Genomic DNA, 12,413 nt, shown 5'->3' with positions numbered 1-12,413 from the left:
AACTGAAATTTTCTTAGCACCTACAAATCCATGAATATATTGAGCTTGATATTACATTCAGGGCAGACCTATACACTGCAAAGTTTCAGCTTCATGTCAGACATGCTTAACCTGAGTTCTTCAAGGGATTAGGTCATACATTTGATTAAGCAAGAAATTGCCAGTTATTGTAGAGGTTTATTTACAAAACTCACTGCTGTTAGCCTTGGTCTGAGACCCATATTCCCTGAAAATGTGTCCTTGACTTTATGCAAATATCCTTGTGCTAATGTTACCTATTGTATACCTAATATCCTAGAAATGGTTAGTATAAACATCACACGGGGTGGAGCCATTAATCATTTGCAGTCTTCATTTCATTTTCATTTTTCGTAATGACATGTTCACGGCAGTACTTTTTTTTTTTTAATTGTTGGGGATTCATTGAGGGTACAAGAAACCAGGGACACTGATTGCATTTGTTAGGTAAAGTTCCTCTTACAATTGTGTCTTGCCCCCAAAAGGTGTGGCACACACCAAGGTCCTAACCCCCTCCCTTCTTCCCTCTCTCTGCTCTTCCTTTCCCCACCCTTCCCTCCTTCCCTCTCTCTCCTCTTCCCTTCCCCCACCCCCACCATATCCTTAATTGTCCTCATACTAAAATTGAGTACATAGGAGTCATGCTTTTCCATTCTTGTGATGCTTTACTAAGAATAATGTGTTCCACTTCCATCCAGGTTAATACAAAAACTGTAAGTCTCCATTTTTTTATTTTTTATTTATTTTTTTTTAATTTTTTTATTTTTTTAAATTTATTTATTTTTATTGTTAAGTCATAGCTGTGTACATTAGTGCAATCAAGGGGTACAATGTGCGGGTTTCATATACAATCTGAAATATTCTCATCAAACTGTTCAACGTAGCCTTCATGGCATTTTCTTAGTTACTGTATGTAGACATTTGTATTCTGCATTTAGTAAGTTTCGCCTGTACCCATTCTAAGATGCACCGTAGATGTGGCCCCACCCATTACTCTCCCTCCACCAAAACCTTCCCCCTCCCTCCCCCTTCCTTGGTCCTTTCCCCATAGTCTTGTGCTATAGTTGGGTTATAGTCTTCATGTGAAGGCTATAATTTAGCTTCATAGTAGAGCTGAGTACATTGGATACTTTTTCTTCCACTCCTGAGATACTTTGCTAAGAAGAATATGTTCCAGCTCCATCCATGTAAACATGAAAGAGGTAAAGTCTCCATCTTTCTTTAAAGCTGCATAATATTCCATGGTATACATGTACCACAATTTGCTAGTCCATTCGTGGGTCGATGGACACTTGGGCTTCTTCCATGACTTAGCGATTATGAATTGGGCTGCAATAAACATTCTGGTACAGATGTCTTTGTTATATTGTGAGTTTTGGTCTTCTGGGTATAAACCTATTAAAGGAATTATAGGATCGAATGGCAGGTCTATTTTTAGGTCTCTAAGTATTCTCCAAACATCCTTCCAGAAGGAACGTATTAGTGGGCATTCCCACCAGCAGTGTAGAAGTGTGCCCTTTTCTCCACATCCATGCCAACATGTCTGGTTTTGGGATTTTGTTATGTGGGCTACTCTTACTGGGGTTAGGTGATATCTCAAAGTAGTTTTGACTTGCATTTCTCTGAAAAGCTTCTGCACAGCCAAGAACATAGTAAGTAAAGCAAGCAGACAGCCCTCAGAATGGGAGAAAATATTTGCAGGTTATAACCTCCGATAAAGGTCTAATAACCAGAATCCACAGAGAACTCAAACATATTAGCAAGAAAAGAACACGTGATCCCATCTCAGGTTGGGAAAGGGACTTGAAGAGAAACTTCTCTAAAGAAGACAGACACACAATCTACAAACACATGAAAAAAGTCTCCATTTTTTTAATGGTTGAATAGTATTCCACAGCTTGTTAATCCATTCCTGGGTTGGTGGGCATTTAGGCTGTTTCCACATTTTGGGGATTGTAAATTGAGCTGCAAAAAACAGTCTAGTGCAAATGTCCTTATGATAAAAGGATTTTTTTCCTTCTCGGTAGATGCCCAGTAATGGGATTGCAGGATCAAATGGGAGGTCTAGCTTAAGTGCTTTGAGATTTCTCCATAGTTCCTTCCAAAAAGGTTGTACTAGTTTGCAGTCCCACCAGCAGTGTAAGTGTTCCCTTCTGTCCACATCCACACCATCATCTGCAGTTTTGAGATTTTGTGATGTGGGCCATTCTTGCTGGAGTTAGATGGTATTTCAGTGTGGTTTTGATTTGCATTTCTCTAATAAATAGGGATGATGAGCATTTTTTCATGTTTGTTAGCCATTCATCTGTCTTCCTTAGAGAAGGTTCTATTCATGTCTCTTGCCCATTGATATATGGGATTGTTAGCTTTTTTCATGTAGATTAATTTGAGTTCTCTATAGATTCTAGTTATCAAGCTTTTGTCTGATTCAAAATATGCAAATATCCTTTCCCATTGTGTAGGTTGTCTCTTTGCTTTGGTTGTTGTCTCCTTAGCTGTACAGAAGCTTTTCAATTTAATTAAGTCCCATTTGTTTATTTTTGTTGTTGCAATTGCCATGGAAGTCTTCTTCATGAAGTTTTTCCCCAGCAATTTTCCTATGCTTTCTTTGAGGATTTTTATTGTTTCATGCCTTAAATTTAAGTCCTTTATCCATCTTGAATCAATTTTTGTGAGTGGAGAAAGGTGTGGATCTAGTTTCAGTCTTTTACATGTGGATATCCAGTTCTCCCAACACCATTTATTGAATAGGGAGTCTTTTCCCCAAGGTATGATCTTGTTAGGTTTATCAAAGATTAGGTGGTTGTAAGATGTTAGTTTCATTTCCTGGTTTTCTATTCAACTCCAAATGTCTGTGTCTCTATTTTTGTGCCAGTACCATGCTGTCTTGACCACTATGGCTTTTTAGTACAGCCTAAAATCTGGCATGTTGATGCCCCCAGCTTTATTTTTATTACTAAGAACTGCCTTAGCCATACAGGTTTTTTTTTTTTTCTGGTTCCATCAAAATGCAGAATCATTTTTTCCAAATCTTGAAAATACGATGTTGGTATTTTAATAGGAATGGCATTGAATTGGTAGATTGCTTTGGGAAATATAGACATTTTAACAATGTTGATTCTTCCCAGCCATGAGCATAGTATGTTTTTCCATTTATTAATATCGTCTGCTATTTCCTGTCTTAGGATTTCCTAATTTTCTTTATAGAGGTCCTTCACCTCCTTTGTTAGGTATGTTCCTAGGTATTTCATTTTCATGACGCTATGGTGAAGGGAGTTGTGTCCTTAATTAGCCTCTCATCTTGACTGTTATTGGTGTATACAAAGGCAACGGATTTGTGGATGTTGATTTTATATCCTGAGACTTTACTGTATTTTTTGATGACTTCCAGGAGTCTTGTGGTTGAGTCTTAGGGCTTCTCTAAGTATAAGATCATGTCATCAGCAAAGAGGGAGAGTTTGACCTCCTCTGCTCCTATTTGGATTTCCTTTATTTCTTTGTCTTGCCTAATTGTATTGGCTAGAAATTCCAGCACTATGTTGAAAAGTAATAGTGACAGAGGACAACTTTGGTTCCAGTTCTAAGAGGAAAAGCTTTCAGTTTTACTCCATTCAATAAAATATTAGCTGTGGGTTTGTCATAAATAGCTTCAAACAGTTTCAGAAATGTGCCACCGAAGCCTATACTCTTCAGTGTTCTAATTAGAAAAAGATGCTGGTTTTATCGAATGCTTTTTCTGCATCTATTGAGAGAATCTTTCTTTTTGCTTCTGTTAATATGGTGGGTAATGTTTATGGACTTGCATATGTTAAACCAGCCTTGCATCCTTGGGATTAAACCTACTTGATCATGATGTATGACTTTTTTGATGATAAGCTGTAATCTTTTGGCTAGGATTTTGTTGAGAATTTTTGTATCTGTATTCATTAATGAAATTGGTCTGAAATTCTCCTTTTTAGTTGGGTCTTTTCCTGGTTTTGGTATCAGGGTGATGTTTGTTTTGCAGAACGTGTTGGGGAAAATTCCTTCCTCCACAATTTTTTGGAATAATTTCTGCAGTACCGGAATAAGCTCTTCCTTGAAGGTTTGATAGAATTGTGGTGTGAAGCCATCTGGACCAGGGCATTTTTTTTGTTGTTGGAAACTTTTTTATTGTTTCTTTAATCTCAGTGCTTGAAATTGGTCTGTTCAGAAGCTCTAATTCTTCCTGGCTAAGTCTAGGGAGAGGGTGTGATTCCAAATATTGATCTATTTCCTTCACATTGTGAAATTTCTGGGCATAGAGTTTCTGGTAGTATTCAGAGATGATCTTTTGTATATCTGTGGCATCAGTTGTTATTTCCCCTTTATCATTTCTGATTGAGGTTACTAGAGATTTTACTTTTCTATTTCTAGTTAGTCTGGCCAAAGGTTTATCTATTTTATTTATTTTTTCAAAAAACTCCTTGTTTCATTAATTTTCTGAATGATTCTTTTGTTTTCAATTTCATTGATCTCTGATTTAATTTTGGAGATTTCTTTTCTTCTGCTGGGTTTAGGCTTAGATTGTTCTTCTTTTTCCAGTTCCATAAGATGGCTTGTAAGTTTATTGATGTGCTCTCTGTTTTTTGAATGTAGGTATCTAAAGTGATAAATTTTCCTCTCAAAACTGCTTTTGCAATATCCCACAGGTTTTGTTAGCTTGTGTTGACATTGTTGTTATGCTCAAAGAAGTTAGTAATTTCCTGTTTTATTTCTTCCTGCACCCATCTGTCATGCAACAGAAGGTTGTTTAATTTCCATGCCTTTGTGTGGGGTTGAACTTTTTTTTGGAGTTGAGTTCCACCTTTAATGCCTTGTGGTCTGAGAAGATACAAAGTAAAATTTCAATTCTTTTGATTCTGTTGAGGTTATTAGTTTTGTGTCCTACGATGTGATCGATTTTGGAGAATGTTCCATGGGGCAATGAGAAGAATGTATATTCTTTATCTTTGAGATGGAGTTCTATATGCATCTATCAAGCACAGTTGTTCTAGGGTTACATTTAAGTCCCTTATATCTTTGTTTAATTTCTGTTTAGAGGATCTGCCCAGCTCTGTAAGAGGAGTGTTAAAGTCCCCTGTTATTATGATATTATAGGATATCATATTGCTCAGACTGAGTAAGGTCTATTTCAAAAATCTGGGAGCATTTAAATTGGGTACATAAATATTTAGAATTGAAACATCTTCTTGTCATATTTTTCCTTTGACCAATATAAAGTGACCATCTTTGTCTTTGTCTTTTCGTTGCTTTAAATTCACATGTATCTGAAAATAAGATTGCAACTCCTCTTTTCATCTGAGTTCTGTTTGCCTGAAAAATTATCTTCCAACCCTTAACTCAGAGTTTTAATTTGTCTTTTGAAGCTAGGTGTGTTTCCTGCAGACAGGATGGCTTGTGTTTTTTAATCCAGTCAGCCAATGTATGCCTCTTTAGTGGGGAATTCAAGCCATTAACATTTATTGAGATAATTGATAAGTATGGTAGTGTTCTATTCATTTTATTTTGTGAGAGTCCATTGCTTAGTTTCATCTCTTGCATCAGTGTGGAAGCCAGGTTCTGTCTTTTAATTGCTGAGTTCTTACTTTGCTGTTGATCCATTGTGATGGTCAGTGTGTAGAACAGATTGAAGTAGTTCCTGTAGAGCTGGTCTTTTTGTGGCAAATTTCCTCAATGTTTGTATATCAATAAATGATTTGATTTCTCCATCAATTTGAAAGCTTAACTTAGAAGGATATAGAATTCTGGGCTGAAATTGTTCTGTTTAAGTAGATTAAAGGTAGATGACCATTGTCTTCTTGCTTGGAAAGTTTCACTGGAGAAGTCTGTAGTCACCCTGATGGATTTGCCTCTGTAGGTCAACTGGCGCTTACTCCTAGCACCTTAAAGAATATTTTCTTTTGTCTTGACTTTGGATGGGTTCATCACAATACATCTTTGAGAAGCTCGGTTAGAGTTGAGATGACCTGGGGTCCGATATCCCTCTGAAAGGAGTGTGTCAGAATCTTTGGTGATATTTGGGAAATTTTCATTTATAATATTCTCTAGTATGGCTTCCATTCCCCTGGGGCGTTCTTCTTCCCCTTCTGGGATACCTATCACTCATATGTTTGAACTCTTCATAAAATCCCATAATTCTGTCAGTGAACATTTTGCTTTCTCTCTCTTCTTTTCTGCCTCTTTAACTATCTGAGTTATCTCAAGAGCTTTGTCCTCTACCTCTGAGATTCTTTCTTCTGTATGGTCTAACCTGTTGCTGATACTTTCTATTGCATCTTTAAGTTCCCTAATTGACTGCTTCATTTCCTTCAGCTCTGCTATATCCATTCTATATTCTTCATATCGTTCATCTCTTATTTGATTCTGTTTTTGAATTTCCTTTTGGTTGTTTTCCACTTTATCAGCAGTTTCCTTCATTGTTTCCATCATTTCCTTCATTGTTTTCGTCATCTGTGTTCTAAATTCCTTTTCTGTCATTTCTAACATTTCTTTATAGGTGGAATCCTTTGCAGTAACTTCTTCACGGTCCCTTGAGGGGGTTGCTCTGGACTAATTTTTCATGTTGCCAGGATTTTTCTGCTGATTCTTCCTCATGAGTGATTTCTTTTATCTGTTTCCTTGCCCTAATTTTCCTTTCACTTCCTCTTGCTCTTTAAGTTGCCATGCCTCTGGACCAGAGTTTCAATGAGTCCTTTTAGTACAGGACCAGAAAGATGAGAAGGTTGAAGAGCAAGAAGGGAAAAAAGAAAGAAAAAAAAAAAACAAGGAAAAAAGAGAAAGGAGACGGAGTGGGTAAAAGGGAATATTGATGAAAAGAGGAGGGGCACCAAACGAGGGATACAGAGCAATATAGTTGTACAGTAGGGTACTTTGACCTAACCTTAAAAACCCCCCAACCTCTGGAGGTGCCAGGTTGGGTGGTTCCCTTGAGGTCAGCAGCTCTTTGCTAGCCTGTTTGGACACAGTACCCCACCTCCACCAAGTAGAGAGGAAAGACAAAAATGCTATAAATCAAACCAAAACAAGCAAACAGAAAACTTTATGAGATAAAATTGGGGGAAAAACCAAATAACAGGGGTAGAAACGCTAGCAAAAATGAAGTTATAATTGTTGAAGAAAGGCAACAACGGGAAATAATATTTAAACTAGAAAAATGAAGAAAGAAAAGAAAAATCTATAGGGAAAATGTTGAAACTAAAAAAGAAAACAATAACAACCAAAAAAAAAAAAACCCCAAAACAAAGCAGTATGTATCTCTTGCTGAATATTATCTGGGCAACAGGTGATCTTCTGGGGTATGAGATGTTAATCACAATGCTGATATGCCTATATGAGATAGAGACTGGAGGCCTCTACTGATTTCTCAAACCCTGCAGGGTGGAGAGCCTAAAGTGGAGACCCTAAATCTCTCCTCAGTCCACGTAAAAGACACTTTAAACTGCTAAACTTGGCTAAGCAGAAGCTTTCCCAGGAATGTGCTTGTCACTGGGATTACTCCTGAAGTAGCTATCCACTTAACCAGTGTGCCAAAACTGATCTCGCTTATGCCCCTGAGGGCTAAGGCTGCAAGGCATCTGAGTCCCCGCCTTTAGGCTGCTCTGTCGCTAGATTACTAGCTCCCACCAGATCCTTGCTCTGCAACCCTGAGGGTGGAACTTGCTGGGGCACTTCTCCCACAGTGGCTCCGCATGGCCCACAGCTGAACAGTAGTAGCTCAGTCTGCCTCAACAGCTCAGTCTGAGGCCCTAGACAATGCTTAAAGTCCTCCGCACTCTTGCCCAAGTTCTCCCAAGGTAGTTCAACTGAGCGCCAAGTCCAAAAAAAACCAACGCAGCTCACAGTTAAGGCCTTTCCAGTTTGCAATCTCACTGCCGCTGTACTTACAGCTGCTGGTGGGATTAGACCCAACGAACATACGTAACCACTTGCCAGTTTTCCACTGCTTTTGTCCTCCTCCTGGGGTCCAGAAGTCTCTTGCTGATTTCCTGTATCCTCAAAGGGATGTTTATGGGCAGATCCCACCAGCCAGAGATGCCTGGAGTCTTGTCTCCCCAGACTCACCATTTCCATCAGGGTGGAAAATCTTGGCAACATAGAGTGTGATGAAAGAAGCACGCAAAGTGAAATGGTGAGCACAACTCCAAATTAAAGCTGGCTGTGAAGCTAATGCATCTTCAAACTCTATATTCTCCTGAGACTCTGAAATCACTGAAAATTCAGGGTGTGCTCTGGGAATGCTGTTTCTAAGTGTGAGCTAGAGTCAAACCAGGTTACAAGGCTAGTTATACTGGGCTGCCTTAGGAATTTAAGATTCATGCTCTCTCTCTTCTTGTTTGTTTGTTTATTTATTTATTAAGATTTGCTCTTTTTTTTTTTTTGAGACAGAGGCTTGAGCTGTCACCCTGGGTAGAGTACTATGACATCACAGCTCACAGCAACCTCAAACTCTTAGGCTCAAGCAATTCTCCTGCCTTAGCCTTCCAAGTAGCTGGGACTATAGGTGCCTGCCAGAACGCCCAGCTATTTTTTGTTTGTAGTTGTCATTGTTTGGCAGGCCGGGCTGGATTCGAACCTTCCAGCTCTGGTGCATATGGCTGCTGCCTTAGCCTCTGAGTTACAGGTGCTGAGCCAAGATTTGCTCTTTTAAAGAAGTATTTTCTATAAACTGAAGAAGAAAGGTTAGGGAATATAACTTAAAGGGACTAGAGGGAGGAAAGACAGGATTCCTTTATCTTACCTCTGTTTCTGCTTGTATGACCTAAAGCTGGCTCAACAGCTTACTCACCCTCTTCCCAGGAAAAGCTAGCACAGAACCCTGTATCACGTATCAGAGGCTGTCAGGTTACAGGGCTGTGAACATCATTCCTCAGCTTCACTGAGAAAAGGGGAATGTCTGAATTATGAGAAATCACAGTGATATATACTCTTAAGTAGGTATTAGTTTATTTATTGTCTAAATCCAAAACTAAGTGGTTTCTGATAGCAATGTATTATTCTGATGTGACAAAATCCAGACATTCTAATTAAAATACATATTTTCTAGAGGGCCTTTACCTAACAAATGCAAGCAGTGTAACCTGGTTCTTTGTACCCTCAATGATTCCCCAACAGTTAAGAAAAATACGTATTTTCTGCGGCTTGGTGCCGGTGGCTTAAGCGGCTAAGGCACCAGCCACATACACCTGAGCTGGAGGGTTCAAATCCAGCCCAGGCCCGCCAAACAACAATGATGGCTGCAACCAAAAAATAGCCAGCGTTGGTGGCGGGCACCTGTCATCCCAACTACTTGGGAGGCTGAGGTAAGAGAATTGCTTAAGCCCAAGAGTTGGAGGTTGCTGTGAGCTGTGATACCACAGCACTCTACCTAGGGAGACAGCTTGAGGCTCTGTCTCAAAAAAAAAAAAGAGAGAGAGAGAAAGAAAAATATGTATTTTCTGATAACCAACATTTGACTTGGGTGGGGGGGATTTATTCCTTGACTCAGTACCACCGAAGAAGATCATATGAAAAAAGATCTATTCAGAGATGCTGCAGGAAGATGATTGCCAACGAGACGTCCATCATCACCCAGCTGTTCGAGGGGCAGCTCAATTACAGCATCGTGTGTTTAAAGTGTGAGAACAGCACCTACAGAAACGAAGTCTTCACTGTCCTCTCGCTCCCCATTCCATGCAAGTGCGAGTGCTCCCTTCAGGTAGGGCTCTTATGCCTGGATGCTCCATCTGCTTGCTCTTGACCCCAGGTGTTCTCAGGGTTGTTTCCTATATTATTTTTTAATTTTTTTTTTTTTGGTTTTTGGCCGGGGCTAGGTTTGAACCTGCCACCTCCGGCATATGGGACTGGCGCCCTACTCCTTGAGCCACAGGCCCCGCCCGTGTTTCCTATATTTTTTTAGTAGGAAAATTAAACTGCTTTATAACAACAACAACAAAAAAAAGAACAAGAAGAAGAAAAGAAGCCCATAATGGCATTTTTTTTTCTTTAGACAGAGTCTCACTCTGTCACCCTGGGTAAGTGCCGCAGCATCCTAGCTCACAGCAACCTCAAACTCTTGGGCTTGAGCAATCCTCTGGCTTCAGTCTCCCACATAGCTGGGACTACCGGTGTCTGCCACAATGCCTGGCTAGTTTTTCTATTTTTAATAGAGATGGGGTTTCACTCTTGCTCAGGCTAGTCGCCAACTCCTGAGCTAGTGCCTCAGCTTTCTAGAGTGCTAGGATTATGGGTGTGACCCCCGGCCGTCATAATTTATTTAAAAAGTGACAGATGTACTGACGAAAAGTTTCTGTGAATTCAGTTGTATTCTAAATGTACTCCACCACAAAGCCTCATTGTACGATTATAAATAAACAAGTGGAGTTTATTCAGTCTATTGAGATGACTCAGTGCATTAAGGAATTTATGATTTCTTGCAAAAAACTTTGACTCTTCCTCACCACAAGATCTGTAGGCTCAGACTGGGAACTAGATGTAAAAGAATATGACTCTTAGACTTGAGCTCTGATATTTCAGATTAAAGCCGTGAGATGTTGGGCGGTGCCTGTGGCTCAGTGGGTAGGGCGCCGGCCCATATACTGAAGGTGGCAGGTTCAAACCCAGCCCCGGCCAAACTGCAACAAAAAAATAGCTGGATATTGTGGCGGGCGCCTGTAGTCCCAGCTACTCGGGAGGCTGAGGCAAGAGAATCGCTTAAGCCGGGAGTTGGAGGTTGCTGTGAGCTGTGTGAGGCCACGGCACTGTACCGAGGGTGATGAGGTGAGACTCTGTCTCTACCAAAAAAAGTAAAACTGTGAGATACGCTGGGAATCCAATGCCTTAGTTGACCTCTCTGATTTTCTTTACCACGATGCTAAAAGTGAATCTGTAAGAAAGTGTAGAAGGCAGGCAGCAGGAAGTTAGGGGCAGACAGGAGGCAGGCAGCAGAATTACACAGATTTATATTTTTCTTCCTAAATTATGAAAGCACATCTATTGCTTAAAGTTCTGATACACCAGAACAGGATAACAGACCCCTACTCCCTGTTCATTACTGGTCTTTGTTCTCAGATCAAACGGCTAAAACTTGTAGGAAGGAATTCCAAACACTCTTTAAGGGCGGTGTGGCTGGTCTACTGTCTTCCTCTTTAGGTTAATGGTTTGCAAAACCAGAAGCCTGGCCACACTGCGGATATTCCCTGCAGATAGGTCTAATTTATTTCTATTCTGCCATCTTTATGTGGGGTACCCCCAATCCCTGAGATACAGTCATTTTTTTCAGTCACCAGATCACTTCAGTGATGAGATGAATAATATAAAACAGCTGCCTGACTTCATTAGCAAAAATTGCAAAGTCAATATTATTCGGAAATAATAAACCAGACATGTTAAAATGTTGATCCATATATTACACTTTCTTTTTCTTTTTTTAATTTTCTTTTTTATTGTTAAATCATAGCTGTGTACATTAGTGCAATCGCCTGTACCCATTCTAAGATGCACCATAGATGTGGCCCCACCCATTACCCTCCCTCCACCAAAACCTCCCCCCTCCCTTCCCCTTCCTTGGCCCTTTCCCCATAGTCTTGTGCTATAGTTGGGTTATAGTCTTCATGTGAAAGCTATAATTTAGCTTCATAGTAGGGCTGAGTACATTGGATACTTTTTCTTCCACTCCTGAGATACTTTGCTAAGAAGAATATGTTCCAGCTCCATCCATGTAAACATGAAAGAGGTAAAGTCTCCATCTTTCTTTAAGGCTGCATAGTATTCCACGGTGTACGTATACCACAATTTGCTAGTCCATTCGTGGGTCGATGGGCACTTGGGCGATCCATATGTTATAAGTGAAGCAGGCACTCAGATGCATTTCGGTAACTAAGTGAAAAAGAAGCACCTCTTTTGCCAGGTAGATGTCATAGCTCTCCGGGCTGCGCTTGGTAATGCTGGCATCTCCTGGACTTGTTAATTTGGAGAAAAGCACCGAGGACCCAGTTCGGTCACCAAATGCTTTTTTTTCCTCAACAGGACTGTCTCCAATGTTTTTTTCAACAAGACACATTGACTTGGAACAACCAAATTCATTGCGCCTTTTGTGAAACCAACCAAGAAACAGCTGTGAGGGCCAGTATTTCCAAAGCACCAAAAATAATTATTTTTCACTTAAAAAGGTAAGGGTTTTGAATTTTTGAACAGCTTTATTGAGATATAATTCACACTCATTTAACACATACAGTTCAATGGTATTTGGTGTATTATATTATTAGTGTTTTTAAATTGTGATAAAAATGTACTGTGTAACATAAAATTTGCCTTCTTAGCAATTATAGGTATAAAATCCATTGGCGTGAATTATTCACAATGTTGCATAATAATCACCACTATTTCTAAAACTTTTT

At 39.7% G+C, this 12,413-nt stretch overlaps 1 protein-coding gene across 1 annotated transcript in view; it reads left to right on the top strand.

Moving 5' to 3' along the window:
• USP50 (ubiquitin specific peptidase 50) overlaps positions 1–12,413 on the top strand; it is a 41,092-nt gene that overhangs the window by 7,667 nt on the left and 21,012 nt on the right. The window contains exons 4-5 of the mRNA XM_053593319.1: positions 9,524–9,733; positions 12,043–12,185. Coding sequence (XP_053449294.1) covers positions 9,524–9,733; positions 12,043–12,185 — 353 coding nt within the window. The remainder of the gene's footprint in view (positions 1–9,523; positions 9,734–12,042; positions 12,186–12,413) is intronic.

Source organism: Nycticebus coucang, chromosome 6 (genome assembly GCF_027406575.1).
Source record: "Nycticebus coucang isolate mNycCou1 chromosome 6, mNycCou1.pri, whole genome shotgun sequence".
NCBI classification, from domain to species: Eukaryota; Metazoa; Chordata; class Mammalia; order Primates; family Lorisidae; genus Nycticebus; species Nycticebus coucang.
The sequence above is the reverse complement of the archived record's forward strand: the minus strand, read 5'-3'. Positions and strand labels throughout refer to the sequence as shown.